The sequence below is a fragment of the Arvicola amphibius genome, chromosome 12 (assembly GCF_903992535.2).
Source record: "Arvicola amphibius chromosome 12, mArvAmp1.2, whole genome shotgun sequence".
In the NCBI taxonomy this organism is placed as follows: domain Eukaryota; kingdom Metazoa; phylum Chordata; class Mammalia; order Rodentia; family Cricetidae; genus Arvicola; species Arvicola amphibius.
In genome coordinates, this window is record NC_052058.2 from 23984089 (window position 1) to 24008598 (window position 24510).

General features: G+C 44.6%; 1 protein-coding gene across 1 annotated transcript; it reads right to left on the minus strand.

Annotated features, from left to right (window-relative positions):
* Positions 1–17266: 17266 nt before the first annotated feature.
* Positions 17267–23621, minus strand: Ccdc190 (coiled-coil domain containing 190). Its single transcript, XM_038309493.1, has 5 exons — positions 23508–23621; positions 23292–23338; positions 22866–23099; positions 18116–18239; positions 17267–17819 (listed from the first exon to the last, which is right to left on the minus strand). The coding sequence occupies exons 3-5, from the start codon at positions 23059–23061 to the stop codon at positions 17267–17269; spliced, it is 873 nt and encodes a 290-aa protein (XP_038165421.1). The 5' UTR covers positions 23062–23099; positions 23292–23338; positions 23508–23621.
* Between the last annotated feature and the right edge of the window lie 889 nt (positions 23622–24510).

The following is a 24510-nucleotide window of genomic DNA, read 5'->3' on the forward strand; positions in this document are numbered from 1 at the left end:
TTTGCTGACATACTACCTTTTATTTTCTTCCTGTTAGCTCTAGATTATTTTATTACTTTCTGTTGAGGTTTCCTTTTATGAATTATTAGAAATTATTTAATGTTGATACTTTTAGAGGTTTAAAAGGTTGGTACTTGGCTGGGGAGATGCTCAGTGGTATAGAGTACTGGTTGCTCTTCCTGAGGACTCAGGTTCGATTCCCTGCTTTACCTGGTGGCTCACAAAGATATGTAACTCCAGTTCCAGGGGATCCAGTGCCCTCTTCTGGCCTCTGTGTATACCAGATATGCATAAGATGCATGGGCATACATGCAAACAAAACACCTGTACACATAAAAGTAAATAATTCTTGTAAGAGCTGGTGCTGGCTTCTAAGGTATAGTCTGTTGGGGTTTTCTAGTTTCAGCTTGGTATAGTCAGAGTGCATTGAGTCCTAGTTCTGTTTATGGCCCAGGATCTGATCTGCCTGGGGCAGACTGTGGATTTTCCTTCACACCATGCCTGCTCGCATTTCCTCCTTAAGACAATGGCAATTGCTCTCTTTGTACCTTCTACTGAGTTCATGGCTGCTTTCCCGGCAGGTGTTGTGTGGAAGGCCACACCACGCTATAGAAAACACCTTCGTATCAGTCTTCATTTCTGTTACAATTTCGCTCTTCTATTTCCTGTGTTCAGTCAGTTTTTCTTGTTCTGTGTCCATTTCTGGTTTTAGTTATTTCAAAATTTTGATGAATGTTATTGTTAATTTGTATTATTTATTTGTTTTGCATGCTGGGGCACATTGAATTCAGGGCTGTGGAGTCCATCTCCTTGTGGGTGATCCCTGCGTACACACGCCGTATAGTGGGTGATCCCTGGGTACACACGCTGTACATGATAGTGGGTGATCCCTGCATACACACGCCGTAGATGATAGTGGGTGATCCCTGGGTACACACGCCATAGATGATAGTGGGTGATCCCTGCGTACACACGCCGTAGATGATAGTGGGTGATCCCTGCGTACACACGCCGTAGATGATAGTGGGTGATCCCTGGGTACACACGCCGTAGATGATAGTGGGTGATCCCTGCGTACACACGCCATAGATGATAGTGGGTGATCCCTGGGTACACACACACGTAGATGATAGTGGGTAATCCCCGGGTACACACGCTGTACATGGTAGTGGGTGATCCCTGGGTACACACGCTGTAGATGATAGTTGTCAACTGAAGCTTTTAGTTGGTGCTGTTTTGTTTTCTTCACGCCTCAGTGAGGTCTTTGATAGTTGATCGAATCTAACATTTCCTCATGTACCTCAGGTTTTACCATCCTTATCAACCTTCTGAAAAACAAAACAAAACATTTACCTGAGGGCTGGAGAGATGGCTCAGCACTTAAGAGCTCTGACTGCTTACCCAGGAAACCCAGGTTCGCTTCCCAGCACACACATGGTAGCTAGCTCACATCTAAAGTTCCAGGGGACCCTGTGTTCCCTCTGGCTTCTGTGGGCACCAGACACAAGTGGTGAACAGATATACATGCAGGCAAAAAAACTTATAAAAATAAATCTTAAAAACAGAATCCCAAACTAAAAAACATTAATTTTGGGGGAAAAAAGAATATAAAGTTGTGATAAAAACTAAAATCTGTGCATATCACCAAATGCTTCCCTTCTTACCCTAAAAGCCTCCCGATAGGCATCTAGGAGCAGGCTGCTGCCCGGGTTCCTTTTCCTGCTCCTCTCCAAGCTAACCAGGAGTGCACCCTCCCATCCAGCCTATAGGAGCCCAGCCACATTTGAAGCCTTTATTCTGAGAAACATAAACCAGTGTTGAATTACTTTTATTTTCCTTGTATTGATGGAACCTGCTTTAGAAATCACCTATATTTTTTTTGTGTCAAGCTGTGTGTTCATGTATCTTACCATTTCCTGTTTGATTTTCAACCTTTGAACATAAGAGATATTATCTATATAATAAATAATGAAGCTCTTGTCTAAACATCATTTATTTATCTAAAATTTGTACTTGTTTCTCTTGCTTATTGTTCTTAGACATACCAAAGGACCAGCTCCAAGACCTTTTGTTGTTCTGACTCATATTTATAGTTCAATCAGTGGCTGGCATTTATGAGGCTCTTGATAAATAAATGAACAATTGATTGAACAAGTGTTTATATGAATAAAAGAATCATGCTATTTTGGTTGGCTCGGTTGATTTTTTTTTTTATTCTGCCAAAATTTTAAAAAGCTACAATTTATCTTAATTTGGAATAATACTCAGAATACCAAGCTAGAGTTTACTGAGGCTCTGTCATGTTTTTCTAATCTTAGAACATTACGTTACACTAATAAATATGCTTCCTTCTCATGCCATTGTTGTCTGTACTTGCAAGTTAATGCCTGAAGGACAATTTGCCAGTGTTTATCAGAAGTTAAAGGGCATGAGCCTTTAGCAATTCAGCCTTTCTAAATGTTTCCTAAAGATATAATTCAAAATGCATACAGAGTATCAGGGTTACTGTCACCTTTTGGAAACTTTTGGTGCTAATATGCTTCAAAAATTAAAATTGCTTGTACTTTGGAAGGATAAGTTGGTGCACACAATCTGTATGCTTTGTAACTGCCCTAGAGGGAGTTGGGATAACAACCTGTAATCAAAGCCAGTTGTGTGTCAGCGAAAAGGATGCGTGGATTCACATTAAAGCACTATAAAACTATAAATAGCCTCACAGCAGCTCAGCTAGAGCTTAGCTGCCAAAGGAGTGTGCCAAACATTTGAAAGATATTCAGCGTTCTGAGCTGTTCCGACTTTGGAATTGCAGATAAGGGATTTTAGGCCAACCTAACATTGTTCACTGCAGCTTCTTTGTCCAGCCACAGCAGGAGAATACAAAGAACCTAAGCATGTTTCTGCAGTCTTTAGGATGCTGGACAAAGAATGATGTCATTTCCATAAAATGCAGTAGAAGTAATAGTATCATAAAACAAGCGTTTAAGAAAGGAATGAGGTAGTTTCATACGGATTGTGGGTTGGTTGAATAAAAGCAGATTCTGTAGAAGACAGAATGTGTCCCTGCGCTCACAGACAAGGACAAGGGATCCTGAAATGTTGCGCGCACAGGGCTGTTCCCTCAAGGGGAGGGACATATAACTTGTTAAACCCCCAGAAGGTGAGGAGTGGACCTGATGCCTAGCCTGGTGAGTAAGCGGTGGAGACCTACAGAGTCTCCCCCAGCCCCTTATCAGAAGCCTGTTTTCTCAGTTCATCTATAGAACCTGTCTTTATGAAGGGTGCCGCATGGACTTTACAACGATTTTTGATGTAGTCACTTTTAATCTTCACCTAACCTACTTTGTTCCTCAAGATTTATGTATGCTTTAGCGTTCACACAGGGTTGAATTAATTATGACCAGGGAAGTTTTCACCAAATTGTGCTGTGCTTAAATATGCCTAAAATAAACCACTCGGGGTCAGAAGAAACAACAGACAAGGGGAGGTGGTTTTTATAACTACCTGCTCAGTGCAAAGGCAAAGAACCGGGCGGTGGTGGCGCACGCCTTTAATCCCAGCACTCGGGAGGCAGAGGCAGGCGGATCTCTGAGTTCGAGGCCAGCCTGGTCTACAAGAGCTAGTTCCAGGACAGGCTCTAGAAACTACAGGGAAACCCTGTCTCGAAAAACCAAAAAAAAAAAAAAAAAAAAAAAAAAGAAAGCAAAAGAGCCGATACGGAAAGTGGGTTGCCCAGGACAGCTTCCAGATTTCTACATCCTCAGTGAAGAGGAAGACCAAGTGGAGGTAATTCAGCCCACCAAAACAGGCAGGCAGACAGACCACTCTGAAACGATCCACTCGTGATAGCAGCCTTTAAGAGGTGGTGGGACTTGTGGAATTGCCCAGGGCGATGGGTGGCAAGTTCTGGGGTATGTCTTAGCCACCAGAAGTCACCCTTACCATGCAGCCTCTGGATCAGGTGATTAGGACCCAGGCTACAAGTCAGTAGGGCCTGAGTGAGGTACTTATTACATACAGAAAGGATGACTGAGCTGTGGTTAAGGGATGGGGTCAGTTGCTGGCGGATTCTTACTTAAGAAACCCCCCTCTGTGTTCCCTGTTGGATAGTCGGTTTTCGCGTGCCCCATGCTGATGCTGCTCACTGGGGTGGCTAGGGGAAGAGTGGAGGATGCACTCGGGGTACTCCTTCCCCACTGTGCCCACCCCGAGAACAACTCGGAATTCTGGCTGTCTCTCCAGACTCAAGTTTTAGTAGCGATTCAGGAGTGATGACCACGTGGGTACTGGGTACTGTTGTGGCTAGTGCTTCCAGGCACTGTCTAGCGTAAGCATCCACGTTCCTGCTTTTAGTGTCTGACCTGAGCCTCCTTTTTTGCCTGCCTCCAGGTTCTGTAGCCATTTAACACAGCTGGCACTCCTGCTGTTCTGCAGATGTAACTGACTCTCTGGTAGTGGGGAGTAATTTCAACAGGTCCCTTTTGCTCTTCTTTGAATATAGTCGTCCTGGTTTGTTCTATTCAAATTAATGTGGTGCCAGCCAAAGTCAGAACATCTTACTCTCTGAGGGAACCTTGGGGTTTTATTTGAGTCATAATCGTCAAGGGAAAATGGGACTTTTTAATGTGTATGTGTTAATTTTTACATTACTCTGACCAAATATCTGAACGAAGCATCTTGGGTGAGAAAGATTTGTTGGGCTAATGCATTGAGGAGGACTGTCCATCACGGTGGAGAGAGCACTGGGTAGAGATCATGGGCAGATAAGGAAGCAGAGAGATGAATTCAGGTAATCAGAAGGCTTTCTACTTCCTCCTTGTTTATTCAGACTGGGACCCCAGCCCAGGCAATGGTGCCTTCTGTGGTGGTTTGAAAGAAAACATGTCCCAAAGGGCTAGAGGCACTATAAGGAGGTGTGGCTTTGTTGGAGTAGGTATGGCCTTGTTGGAGGACACATATCACTGTGGAGGTGATCTTTGAGGTCCCATATATGTTCAAGTCCAGTGTCCCACTTCACTTCTTGTTGTCTGTGCAAGACTTAGAATTTTCCAGCACCGTGTCTACCTACATGCCGCCATGCTCCCAGCCACCATGTTCCCAATTACCATGCTCCCTGCCATGATGATCATGGACTAAACCTCTGAACTGTAAGCTGCCACCTTAATTAAAATTTTCCTTTATAAGAGTTGGCACGGTCACGGTGTCTCTTCACAACAATACAAATCCTAACTAAGACACTATTTATATTTAAAGTGGCGCTTCCGCTTAAATTAAAACTCTCTGGAAAAGCTTCATAGACACACCCAGGTGTGCCTCATTGATGCCTAGGGCCTTCTTTGGCCAACCAAGTTAGTGGTGGAAATTAACTTTTGGGGTAAGACTGAAGTCCGGGTAGGATGTGCTTTGGGAAGAGCTTGTTGATAAAGGCTCCGATAGAGAGCGGAACTAGAAAATTCCTGTAGAGAGCTTATATTATCGGTACTTGTCAGGGCCCAGAGGAGCAGAATATGAGACTTAAACAACTCAACTCAGCTGCCCCTTCCAGGTCTCAGGTCTCAGGACTAACTGTCTTGCTCCTGAACTAAACCCATGGTGTGAATATAGTGTATGGCCCAGGAAGACTTGGCCTTCCGCTCAGTTACTTTTCACCTAATCCTGCCATACATGATCGTGAGTCTTCAGTCATAATTTCCTCAACTACACTGGTTCTAGAAACAAGACTGAAATGCAGCTTTCTCAGCAATCCTGAGCATTCCCTGAGATAAGGCTAGTTCCCCCCTTGAGAGGGGAGTCCTGGATTGATGCTTATGCATTGCTGGCCACAGTATCCGGCACATGGTAGCCATGGTTATGCTCTTAGTGTTTATTAAAATAAATTAAAAATTAATAAATAATAAATTTCCTAGGGCTGTGATATTGTGCTGTGGGAGCTACTGCCACTCCTTCAGCCAATAGCCTTTAAGATACCAGCCCACTTGGGCATGGTCTCTTTTGTTTTAAAAGGCAGCGGTGTGCTTGCTCTCTTTCTTCCAGCTCAGCTTCCGACTGTTTGACTTGGTTCCTGATCACGCAGAGGGCTGTTGTCTGGGACGGTGATCTGTAAGTTTTTCTCCCTTTAAATAAATAACCCTTTTATTAATCATAATTCCAAACTGATGTGGGATTGTTTTGTGACTTACATCTTCAATATTGAGTCCAAGGTGAATCACCAGATCCTCCCTAGAGGTCAAGAAATTCTTGCTAACCACATAAAATACTTAAAAGAAATGCTATCTTACAGGATGTCCTGCTGCGCAGGTGCACACGAGCAATGGAATCTTTAATTTGGGGCATTGGCTAAGCATAGGCTATCATCTCTATCACCTTTCCCTACTCTTCACTTAAATGGCTACAACTAAGATTAAAATAAAGTTAAGAGTAACACTGAAATAAGTTAGTGCAAAATAAGATATAATCACATGTAGTTTACATAAGGAATAATTATAGATAGTATATATTATGTTTATACCTATTCATTTTAAGTTAACAAGTTAAAATTAAGAAGTAAGGTAAGTGCTTTTTAAATTATCAATAATTACAATAAGTCATCAAGAATTAAGTCATTATATGAGCCTGAGGGATGGCTCAGCCCGTAAAGGCTCTTGCTATGCAAGCTCCAGGACCTGAGTTTGAGCCCCCGAATCCACATAAAGGTGGAAGGAGAGGACAGACTCTGTCATAGTTAGGATTTCTATTACTACAATGAAACACTGTGACTACAGGGCAAGTTGGGGAGGAAAGTGTTTATTCTGGGGAGGAAAGGGTTTATTCTGGGGAGGAAAGGGTTTATTCTGGGGAGGAAAGGGTTTATTCTGCTTGCGCTCCCACAGCACTGTTCATTATTGAAGGACGTCAGAACAGGAACTCAAACAGGAAGGGTCCTGGAGGCAGGAGCAGATGCAGAGGCCATGGAGAACTGCTTACTGCTTACTTCTCATGGCTTGCTCAGCCTGCTTTCTTACAGAACCCAGGACCACCAGCCCAGACATGGCACGACCTACCATGGACTAGTCCCTCCCCCACTGATCACTAATTGAGACAATGCCTTACAGCTGGATCTCATGGAGGCATTTGCTCAACTGAGTCTCCTTCCTCTCTGATGACTCTAGCTTGTGTCAAGTCTACACACAAAGCCAGGCAGTGTAGACTCCACAAAGTAGTCTTGGGACCTCTATATATGTAGCATGCCAAAAAGGCATGACACATGAGCATCCCTACACACACACACACACACACACACACACACACACACACACACTAATGATAACAACAAACAATTGAAAATTAAACCATTATAAAACACTGAAGAAATTCTTTGGTGGCTAACAAGTCACTTAATATCTAGCAGTGCCTTTATTATAAGTATCTTTGAGACAGGAACTCACGTGTACCAGGGTGGTGGCCTCAACCTTACTATGTAATTGGGAATAGCCTTGAACTTCTGTCTTCCTGGATCTACCTCTCGAGTGCTAGGATTATAGATGTGTGCCACCATGTCCTGTTTATGCAGTGATAAGCTGGGACCAAGGCTTTGTGCATGCCTGGCAAGAACCCTACAAACTGAGCCACATCCCCAGCTAGATGTACCTTTATGTGGGAGCAAATAGCTAAGTCACCAGTGTACGTTTTGTGCAGGTTGAAAATTTCCTCCTAGAGCAGAACTTTCTGGAAAAAAAATGGGATCCAGGAAGTCTTTCATGCTGAACACTCAGTCCCAATCTTCTCTGAAGCCTTAAGCACCCAAAGCATTTACCTGAGGCCAATGCAATGGGTATTTTGAGTCCGGGGCCGTTCTCCCTTCCTTGGTCATAGCAAAGGCATGTCTAGGGTAGCTGGCCAGTGCTGTGTGTCAAGCAATTCTATGGAGGAGTCTTTCTTCCACAGCCCAGATTTCTGTCATATAGCAGACACACAGCACATGGCTGCGGCACTGAAGAGATCTCCAGTTTCAGTCAAAGTGAACTGTGCTTAGGATGGCTTCTTGCATGTAACAATAAGCAAACATTTGATGACTCAGGCCCTTCTCTGGGTGCCAGGAGCCTGTATTCCACTGTAATCCGAGGCTTTGGTATCCATCCCTATGCTGAATAGGAAACATGTCTTCTTTGGTATCTATCCCTATGCTGAATAGGAAACATGTCTTCTTTATTAGAATACACTTGTGGGGCAGTCTCGAGAGACCAGGGTTTGTGAACTGAAGGTGTAAACTGAATATTTCTGGACCTCTCAAACTTCTAAGGTTCTTTACTTTCTCTCACCCATTCCGGAGTACACAACATGTGAGAATCTATCTGGCAATTTTATTCAACTCATTCAATGCTTTTTGAGACAGTGTACCCCAGCAAGTACCATGGAACGCAATGTAAGCACCGTAGTGCTTACTGCACACAGGCCGGCCCACTTCCCTCACGTTGGCTGTTGGGCCTCGAGGGACACAGAACTCTGAAGCCCTAGAAACCACAAATGGGAGCAGCTCATCTTTCAGAAAGCCAAAATCTAGTCTTCCTGGAAGACGTTCGTAGGCAATGATAGAAGGAAGGAGAAACAGAGGACGGAAAGAAGGGAGGAAGGAAGGAAAGAATGCTAAGAAAGGAAAGACATTCCAGCTGTGGGAATGTGTTTACTCCTGGTGTGCTTTCTGCAGGGCCTGCCGCGTCACCATCCTGTGCTTGTGTGAGTCCGAGACTAGGAATGTGGACTACAGTGTGTCTCTAACGGGTCTGAGCACAGATGCCCTGAGTGCTGAGATTGTAGCTGGGAGGGCATGTGTGTGTGTGTGTGTGTGTGTGTGTGTGTGTGTGTGTGTGCACGTGCGCGCGTGCGCAAGCACGCCCATGAGGCTTGTACTCAAGGCCTTGCATGTGGATGGATGACTTCTCAAACAGTAGGGTAAGGGGTGTTTTTATCCCGTGGGACTATTACCACACTGTAGACATTCTCTTGGCTGTATATTAGAATGGCCAAATAAAATGTAGCCTTTCTGATTACATTAAAGCTGATAAGAGCAGGAAATGGGAGAGACAGACGGTTTCTTGGAAGAAAGAATGATTTGAGTAACCATGACATGGAGAGATGGAAGATGCGGGCACCGTGTGGCTCTTGGCAGTGTGAGCAGGATTTTCTCTCCTTGCTGTATCCTGTGCTTTGCACGCATGCATTATAGTAGGTTACCCCCAGTCTGTCTGTGCTCACAGTACCTGTTGGACTCCTCGCTGCTAATCTTACTCTTTCATTCTTAATCCCGTGCTGGAAAGACTGAGGGAATGAGCCCAGTCACTCCCCACTTCCAGTTCTCTTCCTACATTAAGATGGCTTCCTCATACCTCCGGCTACCGAGCAGGTCCAGGGAGTTGTAAGTCTCATAGTGTTCAGAGATTTTGCTACCTAGAACGCCCCAGAGTGAGGTGATGTCCTTGTCCTCCCAGTCCCAGAAAATGGACCCGTGTGCCGTCTTAGAACCTAATGATTTCATCCTTTCAGACCGAACAACCATCTACCTGGCTATTAAGATTATTATTTTATTTTAATTACATTTAATCGTATTTAATAATCACAGCTGAGATGATGATTATTTTGCTCTTTAACACTGTTGTAACTGCCCCGCTTCATCTGCACCTCTCTCTTAACTAATCTCCTTTTGACTGTGCCTCCAGCTCTGCCCTAATTCTAGCCCCGGCATTGGCTTCCCAGGTTCCTTGGCATCACGTATAGCCAGTGTTGTCCATTTTCTGCCCTCTGCGCCAGCTTATTTTTAGTAGTATCCCCTCTCATTCTCAGAAGCCTTCTGGTTCAGATGAGAGACCTCACGGCAGCCTTAATAGGAAGCCTTTTGTTATCTGACCTCTTCCAGGTTCTCAGCTTGTTTACTGTTTGTTGCTGTGTTTCCTCTTCCGCCTGGAGCAAGTTGACCTCAACCAGGTTGGAAAGTAATATCCAGGTATGGCTGTGTCTAAAAGAAGGAAACAGCTACTCTCTTGGCTTCTTTTTCTTCAGAACGGAGATATTTTTCCCTGAAGCAGTCAGTGGATGTCTCCCATCTAATTGGAGAGTACTAAACCACACACCCCTTTCAGAATGAATTACAGAATGACCGGGGTAGGCTTTGGTTGATCACTTGTGGTAGAAAGGATGTTAGGGAATAATTTAAAAACAGTGACTTCCTGACTCTGTGCCTGAATTGAATTTGTTCCAAGATCTGTTTATGTCACCAGCTGTCAGGATCCTCAGACTCAGGACTGCTTCCTTTTTTGGCTCTCATGTGGGAAGAAGGGAGGTGTTGCTGATGTTGTGAGCCGGCCTTGGAACCGATCAGAAATAGATTGGGTTCTTAGTCCTGCTTGCTGCCTATTCAGAATCGACACAGGATCCTGACGTTCAAATCTCTCCCATCAGACTTCTCACCTGTGAGGATGACCCCTGACACCGGCAGGAGTTCAAGCAGCAGAGCATTTTGCTTCCTTATCTCACCGTTTCTGTCTCACTTACATTAAGATTTTAAAATGGGTTATTGCTACATTTGCATGAGTGTGTGTGTGTGTGTGTGTGTGTGTTCATTCATGGGAATACCCGAAAGAATAGCAAAGGGAAACAGCCCCTAAGAAAAATTACCTTCTGGAATATATGGGATCTCTGTTGCCTATTTGATCTATATGATATAAAAAGCGTGTTCTAATCCAGCTTTTATTCCATGATAGAGTTTCTAAAGTATGCTTAGTGACTCACCATAGTTTCTGGAGATTATTTATGGACAGAGTTTCCATGGTCATATCTTTGAGCTAATTCAGCTTCATTTAATTTCCCCTCTGGGTGCGCAGCCTGATATTAACATATTAAAGATTTAAGAGAAGACCCATCTGGAGAAATTGATTCCAATGGTCTAACTCAGGTTTCCCTGGGCTTATTTCAACTCTATGTCTTTCCTTAATAGCACTTAGCAAGATTTCTTGGAAAACCATTTGAGAAATTTTGTTAGCTAAAGTCTTGACTCGCAAGGTAATTCTTTCTGAATGGGCCATCTTTACCACCAGGGGGCAGCATTGGAACATATATCGTGAACAAATTTCCATTCGAAACCAAAATTCACTAATAAAAATTCACCCAAAGTAAGCACTTTCATATTTAGCTTCTTTTGGGGAAGTCATTTCACATATTTGAACTGAGGTTGAACTGGCTAACTTCTATATCCTGTGCCAACTCCAAGGCCCTAAGGCAAAAACCCAGGAGGAGAGGAAGATAAGCATAACTTTCTTATGCTTATCTGTGTGATATTTAGGATCAAATAGCTAAGCAGGGATGAGCTGTGAGCTCGTAAACCCCGGGATCTGTTTGCTGATCTGGGGCACACTCTCCTGGGTGTGAACTTTTTTTGGCCTGAGGAGAGTTGGTTTCTGAGTTAAAGGAACATAGTTGTTTTCTGGTCCTTATGAAGAAGAGATCATCACACCTTGATGCTGTGAGTATAATTATGAACAGTCTTGACTCTGTGGTTGCGGCACCTGCTGAACTTTCAGTACAGTGGGGTTTTTTTTCATTGTTTAACAGGACACCAACAGGTAGTGCTTCTGTGCAGAGCGAGACAAGCTACTGGGGACAGCCAGTTCAGACCTGCGGTTCCCTGCTCACTAGAGGCTCTGTTTTCTGGGGACAGTATCAACAGTGATGTAACCTGTCCTGTGTCCTCGGAGCTCCCTGGAGAAGCAGCCAGGCTATGCTCTGGCCAGTTCTCTTCCTATATATCTTCTCCAAGTCTGATCTGACTCATTTTCCTTTCCAGTTAGGACCCGGCTTACACTGAATTTATTATTTCAGACGGGCCTGGATGAAAACACTGGCACAATTTTTAAAAATATTTATTTATTTATTTAGTTAGTTATTTAGTTATTATTTATTATGTATACAATAGTCTGTCTTTGTGTATGCCTTCAGGCCAGAAGAGGGCACCAGACCCCATTACAGATGGTTGTGACCCACCATGTGGTTGCTGGGAATTGAACTCAGGACCTTTGGAAGAGCAGGCAATGCTCTTAACCTCTGAGCCATCTCTCCAGCCCCCCACTGGCACAATTTGTACCAAGTTTTTCTGGAACTTAAAGTCTGGTTGCCAAATGTAATGGTGACTAGAGAACAACTCCAGCACCCAGCACAGTAAGACTTCGAGTTTGAGACTAGCTTGGGCTGTATAGCAAGAGCAGCCAAATCCAAACTGTGTTAGGACCACCATTCACCCACAGATACTGAAGCAATCACCTTCCACTGGCCTGAGGCAAGCCACCACTTTGCTTGTGTGAACGCCTCTGGTGAGCCATTGTGTAACTGTGAGGTGCTTCCCTTTGCTTTTATTCCCAAAGAAAGGTGTGTGTGTGTGTGTGCACATATGTGTGCATGGCATGGTCATATTCCCTGAGGAAATTGAGCATAAGGAAAATACCATGTATATGTAAAACTTTATCTATTTGTTTACTTTTTAATTTTTGTTTTATGTGTGTGGGTGCCTTGCCTGCATGTATGTCTGTGGCCCATGTGTGTGCTATGCCCCACACACCAGAAGGGGGAGTTGGTTCCCCTGGAACTGGAATTACAGTCAATTGTTAGCTGCCACGTGGCTCCTAGGAACAGAGAAAGACCTGGTACTCTGGTAGCTAGTACTCTTAACTGCTCGGCCAGCTCTCTAGCCCCTACCTAGATTTTTAAAAATCCCTTCTTGTTTTTCTAAATCCGAATCTTCTCCCTTTCTCTGATGAACCTGCTCAACACCCATAACTTTCATGGTCTGACATTGTCTGGCTCCCTTCTCCGCCTCCACAACTTCAGGAGGCCACTGGGCTGGTTGGACACAGGCCTTCTGAGCCTGCTGGGGGAGATGAATGTGGCAGAGCTGCGCAGAGGGCAGGGCTCCGGGTGGCATTCTGAGGCTTGCTGCTAGGAGATTCTGAACACATACCGTGACCTTTCTGAGTAATCAGGGTAAAGGTAAAAGTTTTCTTTTCATCAGGGAGAGGAGACAGAGACCTTGTCATCTCTCGTACGTGGGTTCTTAACCACTGATCCCCTGTACAACTAAATTTAAAACTAACAGGACCATTGCCAGACGCAATGGACGTTCTCATCATAGCTTCCTGTTTTCTGGACTTCAAGGGGAATCTAAGAAGGAAATTGCTGAAGATTAGCAGGAATGCACTTGTTTGCTGCCTGTCCCCCTCCCACCAGCCGTGACGTGTGTCAGTTTGTCCAACTTGGTTAATCATTTGCCTCCTCCCACGTCAACATAGGCAAAGAGTCCCCAGCACAAACATACATCCAGTTTTCCATTGCCCATTGTACGGTGAGCTATTCCCTATGCATAGCTTCTCCACGTTTTCTCTTCATCTCAGATTAAATTTGTGAATAGAGAATTTCTCCCTTCCACGACCAGGGCAATGACGGTGATCATGTCGGGTTGGGTCAAGTGGGTATGTGTTATTTAGAGTCTTAGTAGATTTCCCTGTAGTTCAGTTCCATGGAACAAGTTTTACAGAATTGAACTCAAGCCATTCAAAAACTAACGTGACTAGTTATATTAAAGTTAATTTCTACTCTGATTGACTGATGGCTGTCATCAGAACGCTTAGCAGCGTCCTGATCATAGTGGTGGTGGAAATGTGAGCAGTGTAGGTTGTGTTTCATATTATGTCCAGTTCTCACGTGGGCCATACTCTAACCCGCAAGTGAGAGGAGAACTGTGTGATACATTAATGTGGTTTTTTTTTTTTTAATTTGGGGTGAGGAAATTTCTTGGGACAGGGTCTCACATAGGCAGATTGGCCTCAACCTTGAACTATTAATAACTCTTGTAGTCTTGATAGTAAATGGGACTCAGCATCTGCCTCTCCACCTCAGAACTGAACTGTCTCAGCTCAGTGAGGTGGACACAGAATGGTTGCTTTTCTCCTAGGGAAGCTGTTATCAGTTTCACTTACCGTTGTTGGTTGCAAGTTGTTATGGATAATGGTGAGGAAAAAGCTAAGCAACGAGAATTAGATTCAGATTTGTTTTGAAAAGATAAAAAGGGGGGAAGTGCTGTGGGTTAATGCTCTTGTACGCTGTAAAGACTTGTCACTTGTACTGGTTTAATAAAATGCCGACTGGCCAGTAGCCAGGCAGGAAGTATAGGTAGGGTGACCAGACTAGGTGAATTCTGGGAAGACTAAGGCCTTGGTCTGAAGTCACCATCCAGACACAGAGGAAGCGAGGTGAAAATGCTGCACTGAGAAAAGGTACCCAGCTACGTGGCTAATCATAGATAAGAATTATGGGTTAGTTTAAGTTGTAAGAGATAGTTAATAATAAACCTGAGCTAATAGGTTTATAATTAATATAAGCCTCTGTGTGTTTCTTTGGGACTGAACATTTGTGGTACTGGGTGGGACAGAAACTTCCATCTACAATTATTGGCCTGATATGTTCTTGCATTTTTGCTTTAAACACTTTATTTTTGCATCTGTTCATTCACTAGTTGTCACCTGTGTGCAGACTTGTTTACTCAGGCTGGAGGGGGTGGAAGCCAGAAGCAGATGTCCAACACCTTCCTCGATCCCTTTTCCACTTTACTTTTCGAGACAGGGTCTCCCACTTGGCAGACCGGATGACCAGTGAGACCCTGGGATCTAGCTGTCTCTGCCCCACTTCCCCACCCCGTGCTGGTGTGTTTTGTCACACCTGGCTTTTGTGTGGATAGCAGGGATCTGCAATCAAGTGCAGCAAACTCCTTACCCACTGAGCCATGGTCTCTGAGATGCCACTTTTATTATTCTTGGTCAGCTTTAAGTCTTCCTTGCAGAACTGATAGAGCACCTGTGTTACAGCTTAGAGCAGGTTGAGGAGAGAGGTCCAGTCATCACCTCTGTGAGTGTCCAGATGCCTCTGCCTGGGCAATATGGTGATAGATGCCTCCACACAGAAGGCATTCGGGTAAATACGGTAATAGATGTCTCCACATAGAAGGCATTCAGATAACACAGTAATAGATGTCTCCACATAGAAGGCATTCAGATAACACGGTAATAGATGTCTCCACATAGAAGGCATTCAGATAGTACAGTAATAGATGCCCTCCACATCTATTAGATCTCTCTATCTAGAAGGAATTCTGGGAAAGCTTTTCTCATCCTGGAGCGAAGACAGATCATCTCTCTCCAATACTTGGGCACTTTGTAAAGGGGGTTCTCTGTACTGGGAGCCCCCACCTTTATGACCAGTGTAAATAACTTGTGAATCATCCAGTTTTGTCCCTGACCTGCCTTCCGCATTAGAGAACACCCTAAAGAAGGTTTCTTCAACTATAAACTATACCTTGCCATTAAAGAGCAAAGGCTGGGCTAAAATAGCTGAATTTTGCAAGAATGAGGGAAGCTTTTGTCTTCAACTAAGTGGCAGCAAGGTAGATGGGGTGTGACAGAGGACAGTGTGCAGACCAAGAATGCATTCTGATTTGCTCTGGTCGTCTGTAAAACAGGAACTAAAAGACAACTCTTTCCAGAATTCTGAGGAGCAATTGGAATTGATATGCTGTGTGGAAAGTTCGGGATGGCGGGAGGTGCTGGAAACTGGGAGCTATTCTGACTTATAAATTTAAACACCAGGCATCTCAAATGGGAATTAAATTGTGTTATTAAACCAAATGCAATTAATTCATACTTTGTCATTAAATTCAAATTAATTTAAACCCTAGGAGCTTTAGCATTAGAAGATTGGGTCCTTTATCATTTTTGATATAAATAGTTTTGTTTTTTCAAGATAGCCTTAAGCTAGAATACAACAAATATATTCTCCTAATTGTAAACACGTTCTGTGGATAAGAGTTTGCAATCCAGCTCACTAGGAGGTTGAGGCAGGAGGATAACTGAACGTGGGAGTTCAGGGCCAACCCAAGACAGCATAGTTTAGCCCCTGTCTCAAAAAAAACCACATTAATTCAAAGTAAATAAATAAGTCCAAAATAACTACATAGTTCCTAAATTTATTCTTTTGGTTTCCAAATTTGCTATAAGGCTGAAAAATTGAATTTAACAATTTGACTTTGATTTCTAACTACAAGCTAGTTTTTCTAATGAAGTTAATATAGACAGTATATGATAAAGGGGCAGTTTTATTTGGTGTGTATTCGGTGAACAGTAGGATTAAAGTATTAACAGCGAGCTGTTGTTCTCTGACGACATATGACATCATTTGTTTGAAGTGTGAAATATGGACCATCTGGGTGGGAAACAAAGTTTACTCAATTAATTTACAGTGGGATGCACACTATGCAGACCTGCTTACTTAAAACAGTGGTCTTTGTTTTACTAAGAGAGCTTTTCTAGACAGAGTCTTGATATGTAACTCACTGGCTCTGTAAATCCTCCTGCCTCAGCTTCCCAAATACTGAGATATTGGGGTTATAAACATGTGACACCACCCTAGCTTAAAACAGTAATTTTTAAATGGAAATTATTTTTTCACTGTGAGACTGTTGGTTATTGACTGAATGTGGTATAGATTTGATAGTGTGCTAGACGTTTTAAGATATTTTGATTTGGGAAGAGAGGAAAAGGACACAGATTAGTTTCTTTCATTAGGATCCAAAAATGTTTGGTATTAAGGTTAAAATGGGGGGGGAGATCCAGCTGTAACTACTTGAAAAAGAAGAAAGGAAGTAAGGAAAGGAGGGAAAGGAAGGGAAGGGGAGAGGAAGGGAGTGGGGGTTGGAGAGAAGGAAGGAAAGAGAAAAAAAGGGAAGAAGAGAGAGAGAAGCTTCAAAAAAGAGTACGGAACTGTGGCAAGAACAGGTTTTATTTGGAGACCGCAGCACCGTACATAATTTCAGTGGGGTTCCCATGCTAAAAGAAAGGAAAACAAGGTGACTAGCTGTGCTGATTGGACAGCAGGTGGCGCTATAAGCAGCACCTCTGTGAGAGGGACCTTTGGATGAACAAGACTGTCTCCATCAAACATGTCCAGGTTCTCAATTTTAAATATTTTCAAATATTCCCCACTCCTTTCATAGTAGCCTTTATCATGAGAAAGTTTATTCTGAGAAAGATCATATAAACGGGCAGGAGGCCCCAAGGATGCAGAAGAAAGTTTTCTTGGATTTCCGCTTATTTCTGTGCCTTGTTTATTGCAGCTGTTTGAGGGTCACATTTCCTTAGTGATTATGGTATCTTATTGTCAGGCTACGTTACACAGCCAAGACGGAAGGAACTCGGTACCATTTTCACAGTTTTTTCCCTGCTCTGGGTAGTGAGGTGTCTCTATGTCCAAATATCTCCCCAATGCTAAGCATCCTCTCGGACTCAGGAGGCACCCTGTGGCGGAGATAGTGGGCCTCTTTGGCCTTTGCCAACAGTTCGAGGAAGGTTGGCTTTGTGCATTTGCCGTTGAAGCTTCCTGCATATTCCGCAGAGCATGGGGCATTTTGGTCCCCAGCATCCCCGTGTGGCTTTGGATCGGCATTTTTTGATCTAGTCTCATCTGCAGGTGCTGAGTCCCTCACATCTGAGCTGGACACAGGGATGTCTTCTGTATTGTTGGTGGAAACCTCTTGGCCATGACATGGGACGGAGTCCCTATTCAGGTCCGTGCCCTTAAGTGGTTTCATAGACTCTCCCTCCTGGGCTCCTGAATACTCTTCCTTGTAGCAGCTGGTGCTCTCACGCTGGGATTGCAGGTGCTCTTGGCTTCTCGGGGCAGCTTTGAGGGCAGTGCCAAGTAAAGAAGGCCCATGAATCTTAGTTTTAGCTTCTTGGGTCATATTGGTTGCCAGTACCCTGGGTTGGGGGTGAAAGGAAGAAATAAATGTCTTTGAAAAATGAAAGGTTTCCTATTTAGGTCTTTCCATTTACTAGACTCTGTGTGTGTGTGTGTGTGTGTGTGTGTGTGTGTGTGTGTACGTGTGTGTATGTGTATGCGATTCTGTTGAGGTGCTAAAGTAGGTGAGAAGGGGCAGAGGGTGAGGGGCAGAGGTGTATCTCTCTTGGAAGGAGATGGCAGCATCTCCTTAGATGGAAGGGAACGTTTTAAAGAGCTTGGTTGGCACGTGGGATTCATTTACTCATTTTCTTACCTGATTTTAGGCTGCGTGGCTACGTGCCTCTGTCCTGTTTGTGGTGAGAACCTGAGAGAACATCTTGGTCTCTTCTGAGTTCCATTCTCGGCATAAGAGGAGAGCCTTTTCTTCATGATATCTGCTGTGACATAATTAACAAATGATGGGCTGGAGGGATGGCTCATCTGTTAGAGTGCTCTGTGCTCAACCATGAGGACCAAGAGTTTGGAGCCCAGCACCCACATCCACGACCTTTAACTCCATGGGATCTAACACCCTCTTCTGGTCTTGGCTAGCACTTGTCCTCATACGTCCTCATACGTCCAATCAGACAAACATACAGACACATGTCTACACAAATAAAATCAAGTTTAAAATGGGTTAAAGTGGATTGAATTGTATAAAATTTCATTTATTGGGGCCCTAGTCCTTAGTTCTTGAGATCGTGACACAATTTGGAGATGAGTTCTTCATAGATACGATCAAATTAAAACGAGGTCATTATGGTGGGCCCTAACCATTGTGATGGCATGCTTATGATAGCAGCAGTCTGAGCAGACAAGCAGAGAGGGCAGGGTTGGGGAGAGGCCTGTCTCCTACACACCAAAGAGAAAGCCTGCTCCTGCCTCATACCCGAGGAAACCCTGCTCACACTCCCACTTTGACTTCAAGGCTTCAGAGGTTGAGACAATGAAGTTCTCTGGTTTGAGCTGTGTGGCATTTGGGACTTTGCTGTGGAGTCTAATAGGTGAGGGAAGTGAAAGCTGGGCTCTCACTCTCGGAGATCTAGCGTGTGAGGACCCCGGGTCCCCATCGCACGCTGCCCCCCTCTGATGCAATGGATGGAAACAGCAAAGCTTCCTGCAGTTCCTGCTGCTGTTTGCCTAGAACGTGTCAGAGAGGATTTAGACACCAAGATCAGATGTTGCAACCGCCCCAGCCCTGGTGGGTTTTGTTTGAATGTTTTACTTGGCAGGGACAAGTGTTTAAAAAAAGAAAACACCTGGGTGTGGACATTTTGTCTGTTTACTACAGTTGTGTGCCTTACTTCTACCTGTGGCAAGGGTTTGCAACTGCCAGAGGCCAGGATTAAGTGGACTTTCCATTTTCCCAGTTGATGTTCCGGTCTCTCGTAGTCATAGCTTGAAGAGAGCACACTGACCCTATTCGTTTCCAAGGCATTTAAATCGTGCCTTGGCTTCTGTTTTGATGGGAATCACTTAAAGTTACAGTGGTTAGGGCCAAGGGTGTTGTTTAGTGGTAAGTGGCTTGCTACACCTGCACAAGGCCCTGGATTCAATCCCTAGCAGTAGGTCATTTGCTCCCCTCCCAACTAAACCCAAACCAGAAATCCCAACCAAGGAAAACAAACAAATACAGATGTAACCACCAGCAAACAGACCCAGGCCACTCTCCTCTGAGAAGCATCCTACTGAAGTTAGAATGTATGAGGCAGTGGGAATAAGGTACTAGACCATGCAAGAGGCATGAATATCACATGAAACACATAGATCACTTCTTTGAGTTCTTTGCTTTATTTTGAGGGATTTTCTATGTTTTTACCTATTTCCAATAAGCTAAAGGATTCCAGCTACTTCTCCAGGCAGCCCCCTCTTCTGCAGCTGAGACAGCAGGGTGAGCATCTTTTCTCTGTGGCATCACCGTGCCCTGTTTTCCTCACTACAAAGGTGTGGTGCTGTGTCCACCTAGTTATCTGGTTCAGACTGTATGTTTGACGGCCTACCTTGAGCCTGGCAATATGCTCTCGTTTCCTTTATGTTGGACATATAATTAGTCGTGGAACCCTGATGATTCTTCTTTCCAAATGTCTTGAAATGCTGGCCTCCCCATTTTCTCCTCCTGACAATGCTCTAGATTAAGTTTTACATCGAGCCTCCACTTGGAATTCTGTCTGCTATCCTCCGGCTGTGTCCTAAGCTCCAGTTTCTCATAGGTACCTGCAGTCAGAGCGGACTCTCTAAAATGTGAACATGGAGTCTCCCCGCATCCAGACGCTGCAGGGTGGGATCTACCTTTATGAAGCACTGGCTGGAGACAATGCCTGCTTAGTGTGAGTTCTGTACCTGCGCATGTACTTCGCCAGCACAGAACTTTCTGGCAAACCGTGTTCACTCCCATCCCTTTGCATACACCGTCCCTTTCTTCCAGGAATGGTCTCATGCTGTACGTCTCTCCGCATCCTCTGGATCCCTACGCCTCTTCACTCTGCTCCTAGGCTCTGTTCGCACACCGCCTTTTTGGGGGAAATTCTCCTAAGAGCCTTCTTAACAGAGGCAGGAGGCTTCCGGTGCTACCTCCTTACTTGGCAAATAAGTTCATGTTTAGCATTTTAAAATTTTTATGAGATTTATAAAAACACAGTTTTCTATTAAAAAACATCATACTTACAAAAGCTCAGCTATCTAACAGTATAAATAAACACCTCAAAGTAAAGAGACCTTATTTGTCCAAATTTCCATCCCAGGCTCTGAGGAGCCTGCCCCATAGTCAAGTGGGTGGCACAGATTTGTAATCCCAGAGTTCCGGATATCGGAGCAGGAAGCTCCCTGAGATTGAGGCCAACTTGGGCTGCACAGTGAGACTCTATTTCAAAACAAAACACAAACAAAGCTACAATGACAATGACAGCAAAACCAAAACAGCCAGTCAGCCAGTAGTTTGACTGGATGGTCGCCATCCAATCAATCAAACAAAAGCACAGGACCCAGAATGACCCATTTTAACATCAGTGAAAAGAACGCTGAAGTTTGAGCCCAACTTCTATGCATTGATCCTGCTGTCTAAGATGAGGGCTGACAATACGCACACACAGCAATGCACTAACGTGCAAATAGTTGCACCTCAGTGGTAACAGTTCCATTAAATAAACCACTGAAACTCTTGCTAAAATACAGCGTCTGGAGCGTTGTACCAAGAGGTACACAGTCACTCCTTCTCCTGTCTCTGACTTGACCGTTCAGTGTGAGATACAGAACCTGGAGACTGTGACCTCTGAAGTTGTCTGTCTCTGGGTCCCGACCCTTTCCACTGTGACTGCAGCTGCAGTGATGGGGTGGGGGAAGGGTTGCCTTTCTGCAACCCTCTGGAGGATGGGCACCTCATCTCAGTTGCTCTTTTCTGAGAATTTGAGTGAGAACTAACCGACTGGTTTCTAAGATGCCTTTTCAACGTCGTTCTTATTCCAAGTAAGCTTCACCTCTTACTGCGGACAGGGGAATTGAAAATAGAGTTTGGTTCAGACAGTTCAAGAAAGCTAGAGACCATTATGTAATTAGGAACAGTTGAAGATTAGAAAGAATCCCCAGGCCAGTGTGGACACTGCTTTTGGTTTGTGTGTCTGTTGTTGAAACTGTGCAGCCCTGGAAGGTTCTGCATTAAAATGTGTCCTTAAAAGCATCTGACTTTCCTTCTGGATAGACCATGTCCCGTTCAGGCTCTTGAGTTAGTTCTGGCACCTGGCTTAAGTCAGGAGGGGATGTCCTGAGAAGCTGAGTTTACCAACTTCCGTGTAATTTAGAAGGAATGTTGAGACCCAATAGACGAAGAAAACGAGGAACGATGGTTTCTACAAAGCACACAACTGAACCTGTTTCCAGCAAGAATCAGGAGCACTTTCATTCTGAGATGACTTTGCACTGCTGAGCTGAGTAATTAAAAGTTGCCAAACCCTAAGCAAATGTTTTGTGCTTAGGTTTGTGTCAAATTCTCACTGAGAGCTCAGATAATTTCACAAGACGGACATGACCACTCCTATTCCTCATCAGAGGTCAGAATCCCAGAGAAAGGGTTTCTGGTTTCCTTTTTAACTTTTGTTTTATAACATGGGCGAGGGAAGTGGCTTATACCTTCCTTCCTCCCTTCCTTCGCTGGTCAATAAATGGCCACTAGATCCCAAGGAGAAAGGCGGTGATGATGAAGGAGAAGATCCCTGAGAGAGGGAAGAGAGCACTGTGTGAAGAATCAAACAAGGCCTGGGGGGAGAGAAGGGGAAGGAGGAAGGAAAGGAGAGAGAGAGAGAGAGAGAGAGAGAGAGAGAGAGAGAGAGAGAGAGAGAGAGAGAGAGAGAGAGAGAGAGCTAATTGGAAACAGGACAATGATGGAAGCCTGGGGGAATGTCAGCTCAGGAAAATTGGGGACCAAGCAGCAGGAGGAGCTATGGAGTTTGGGGACAGGGTGAAGGACCTGGATGGGGGCATTTTCCTTCCCTTTCCTCTGTAGTAAGGGAGCAGCGGAGGGCCACTTTCAGCCATCCGGTTAGCTTTACCCAAAATAATTACATGGAAACTGTATTTATTTAAACATTGTTTGGCCCATTAGTTTTAGCCTCTTATTGGCTAATTTTCATATTTTGACTAGCCCATATTTAGTAATCTGTGTAGCAACACGAGGTGGTGGCTTACCAGGAGAGATCTTAACCTGTGTCTAACTCAGAGGAGAGGAGAGGCATAATGACTGCCTGAGGCGTCTGCCTGACTCTGTTTTTTTTTTTTTTCCCACAATTCTGTTCTGTCTACTCCGCCTACCTAATTTTCTGTCCTATTAAAGGGCCAAGGGAGTTTCTTTATTAACCAGTGAAAGTAACACAGAGACAGATGACCCTCCTCCATCATTCCTCAGTGAGATGGAAGCTGCTATGCGCCCCCCTCCACCCCCCTCTGAGGTAGACTGCTCCTTACTCCTGGAAGTCAGGGCAGATTAGGACCAGAAGCGGGGTGGGGGCAGATTGCCCCTTGGGACGGGGCCTCACCTTGCTGCAGCCGCTGCAGTTCTTTCTGAAGCTGTCTCTGCTCCCTGGCCAGCGTCTTCACGTGGTAGAGGCAGATGGCCTCTAGCCTTTGCAGGCTCAGGCTGAGTCTAGCTTCAGCTCGCCTGGCACTCTTCCTCTCTGAGTCGAGTTGCTTATACAGTGGTCCCCCCGCCATGTTTCCGTCCATCCTCCTCATGGCTGCAGACGGTGAAGCGCGCGTCTTTCACAACCAACCTAAAAGAGCCAAGATGCTGGTCTTTGGTGACTGGTCACCAATTAGTTTGAAACCGAATTTTATTGAACTCCAGACTGCCTCATTGGATGAAGTTGCAATATCCAAACCCACAGTTCTACCTCCTCAGCTCCAGGAACACTCCTAGGGACGGGACACACATTTCTCTCCTTTGGGTCTCTCCCAATACTCACCTCAGGGCTTCAGCACAGAATGTGTACAGGATAGCAGGCGGTTGCTCCTGCCAAGGCCATAATGGTAATAATTCATTAAAATAAGATTAGCATTAAGGAAGGGGACGTGGTCAGACACAGGGCAGTTCAACTTCAGAGACTATTGTAAGTCAGCTTGATTTAGACTCCCAAATACAGACTAAAGTGTCACCAGAGAACAAAGTAGGCATCACTTACCTGCAAACCCAGTTCTCACCATGAAAGTCTTCGTTTCTTGGGCTGCGGTAGGCTAGGTCTGTTTTACTGCGCTTGCTTTCTTCATTAAGAAGAGCCGGTGCAAGAGGAGGAGGCACCTTGGAGAGGGCCACTGGCACAGTGTTAACTACACTTGAGGGCTCTCTGCTTTTTCCTGTCTCCCCGGGTTAGGAATGCTGCCTCCTCCAGCCCTGGGTACCAGTCAGTCCCTCTTGAAGAGGCCACATCTCTAACGTGCTTTAATAATGAAGGAAGCTTGCCAACTTCCAGCCCTCCCCAGAGAGGCCTGCAGCACTCCTCGCCGTGACCATGGGAGCCAAGAATGAAAGAAAGCAAAGAGTCCCTCACTGTTTGTCACCATTCTCTTCCACCTCTCTCCTCCTCTCTTCTACACCCCCCCCCCCCGGCATTCTTCCCATCTCCAACCCTCTTTCCTGTTTCTTGGAAACCAAAAGAAAGCACCCTGTCTTCCCACTCATGCTTGTGCCCATTTTGCACTGAAAGGCATTTGATTTGTTTATTCTACATTATCGCACCCCGTGTCGAGTGTTTCCAGGTGTGTTAAGTGCATTTTGAACTTTATTTAGATTTGCAAAGTATTGAACATAGCATTAGATGAAGCAATTTTTTTTTTAAAAAAAACGAACTTTTGTTTTCATGTTTGGGTCTCTGCAGCAGAGAGCAGAGTTGAACTATTGGTTATAGAAAAATACTGGGCGGGGCTACCGTTGTTTTCTTGGGGATCCTTCTGGAAATATGAGGCAATAATAATATTCCACAGTCTAAAGACAGCCGCCAACACTGGGGCCCAGTAATCCCCTCAGAGTTTCTGAAAGGTGGCTAAGCAGCCCCTATGACCACAGTCACCACCATGCAAACAAACTGTTATAAAGAGATTACCGAGGAGACGAGAGAGGGAGGGCCGGTTCTCAGGCTCTAAGTGTGGAATGATGGCTTCTCAGAGCTTTCCCATGGCATACCTTCT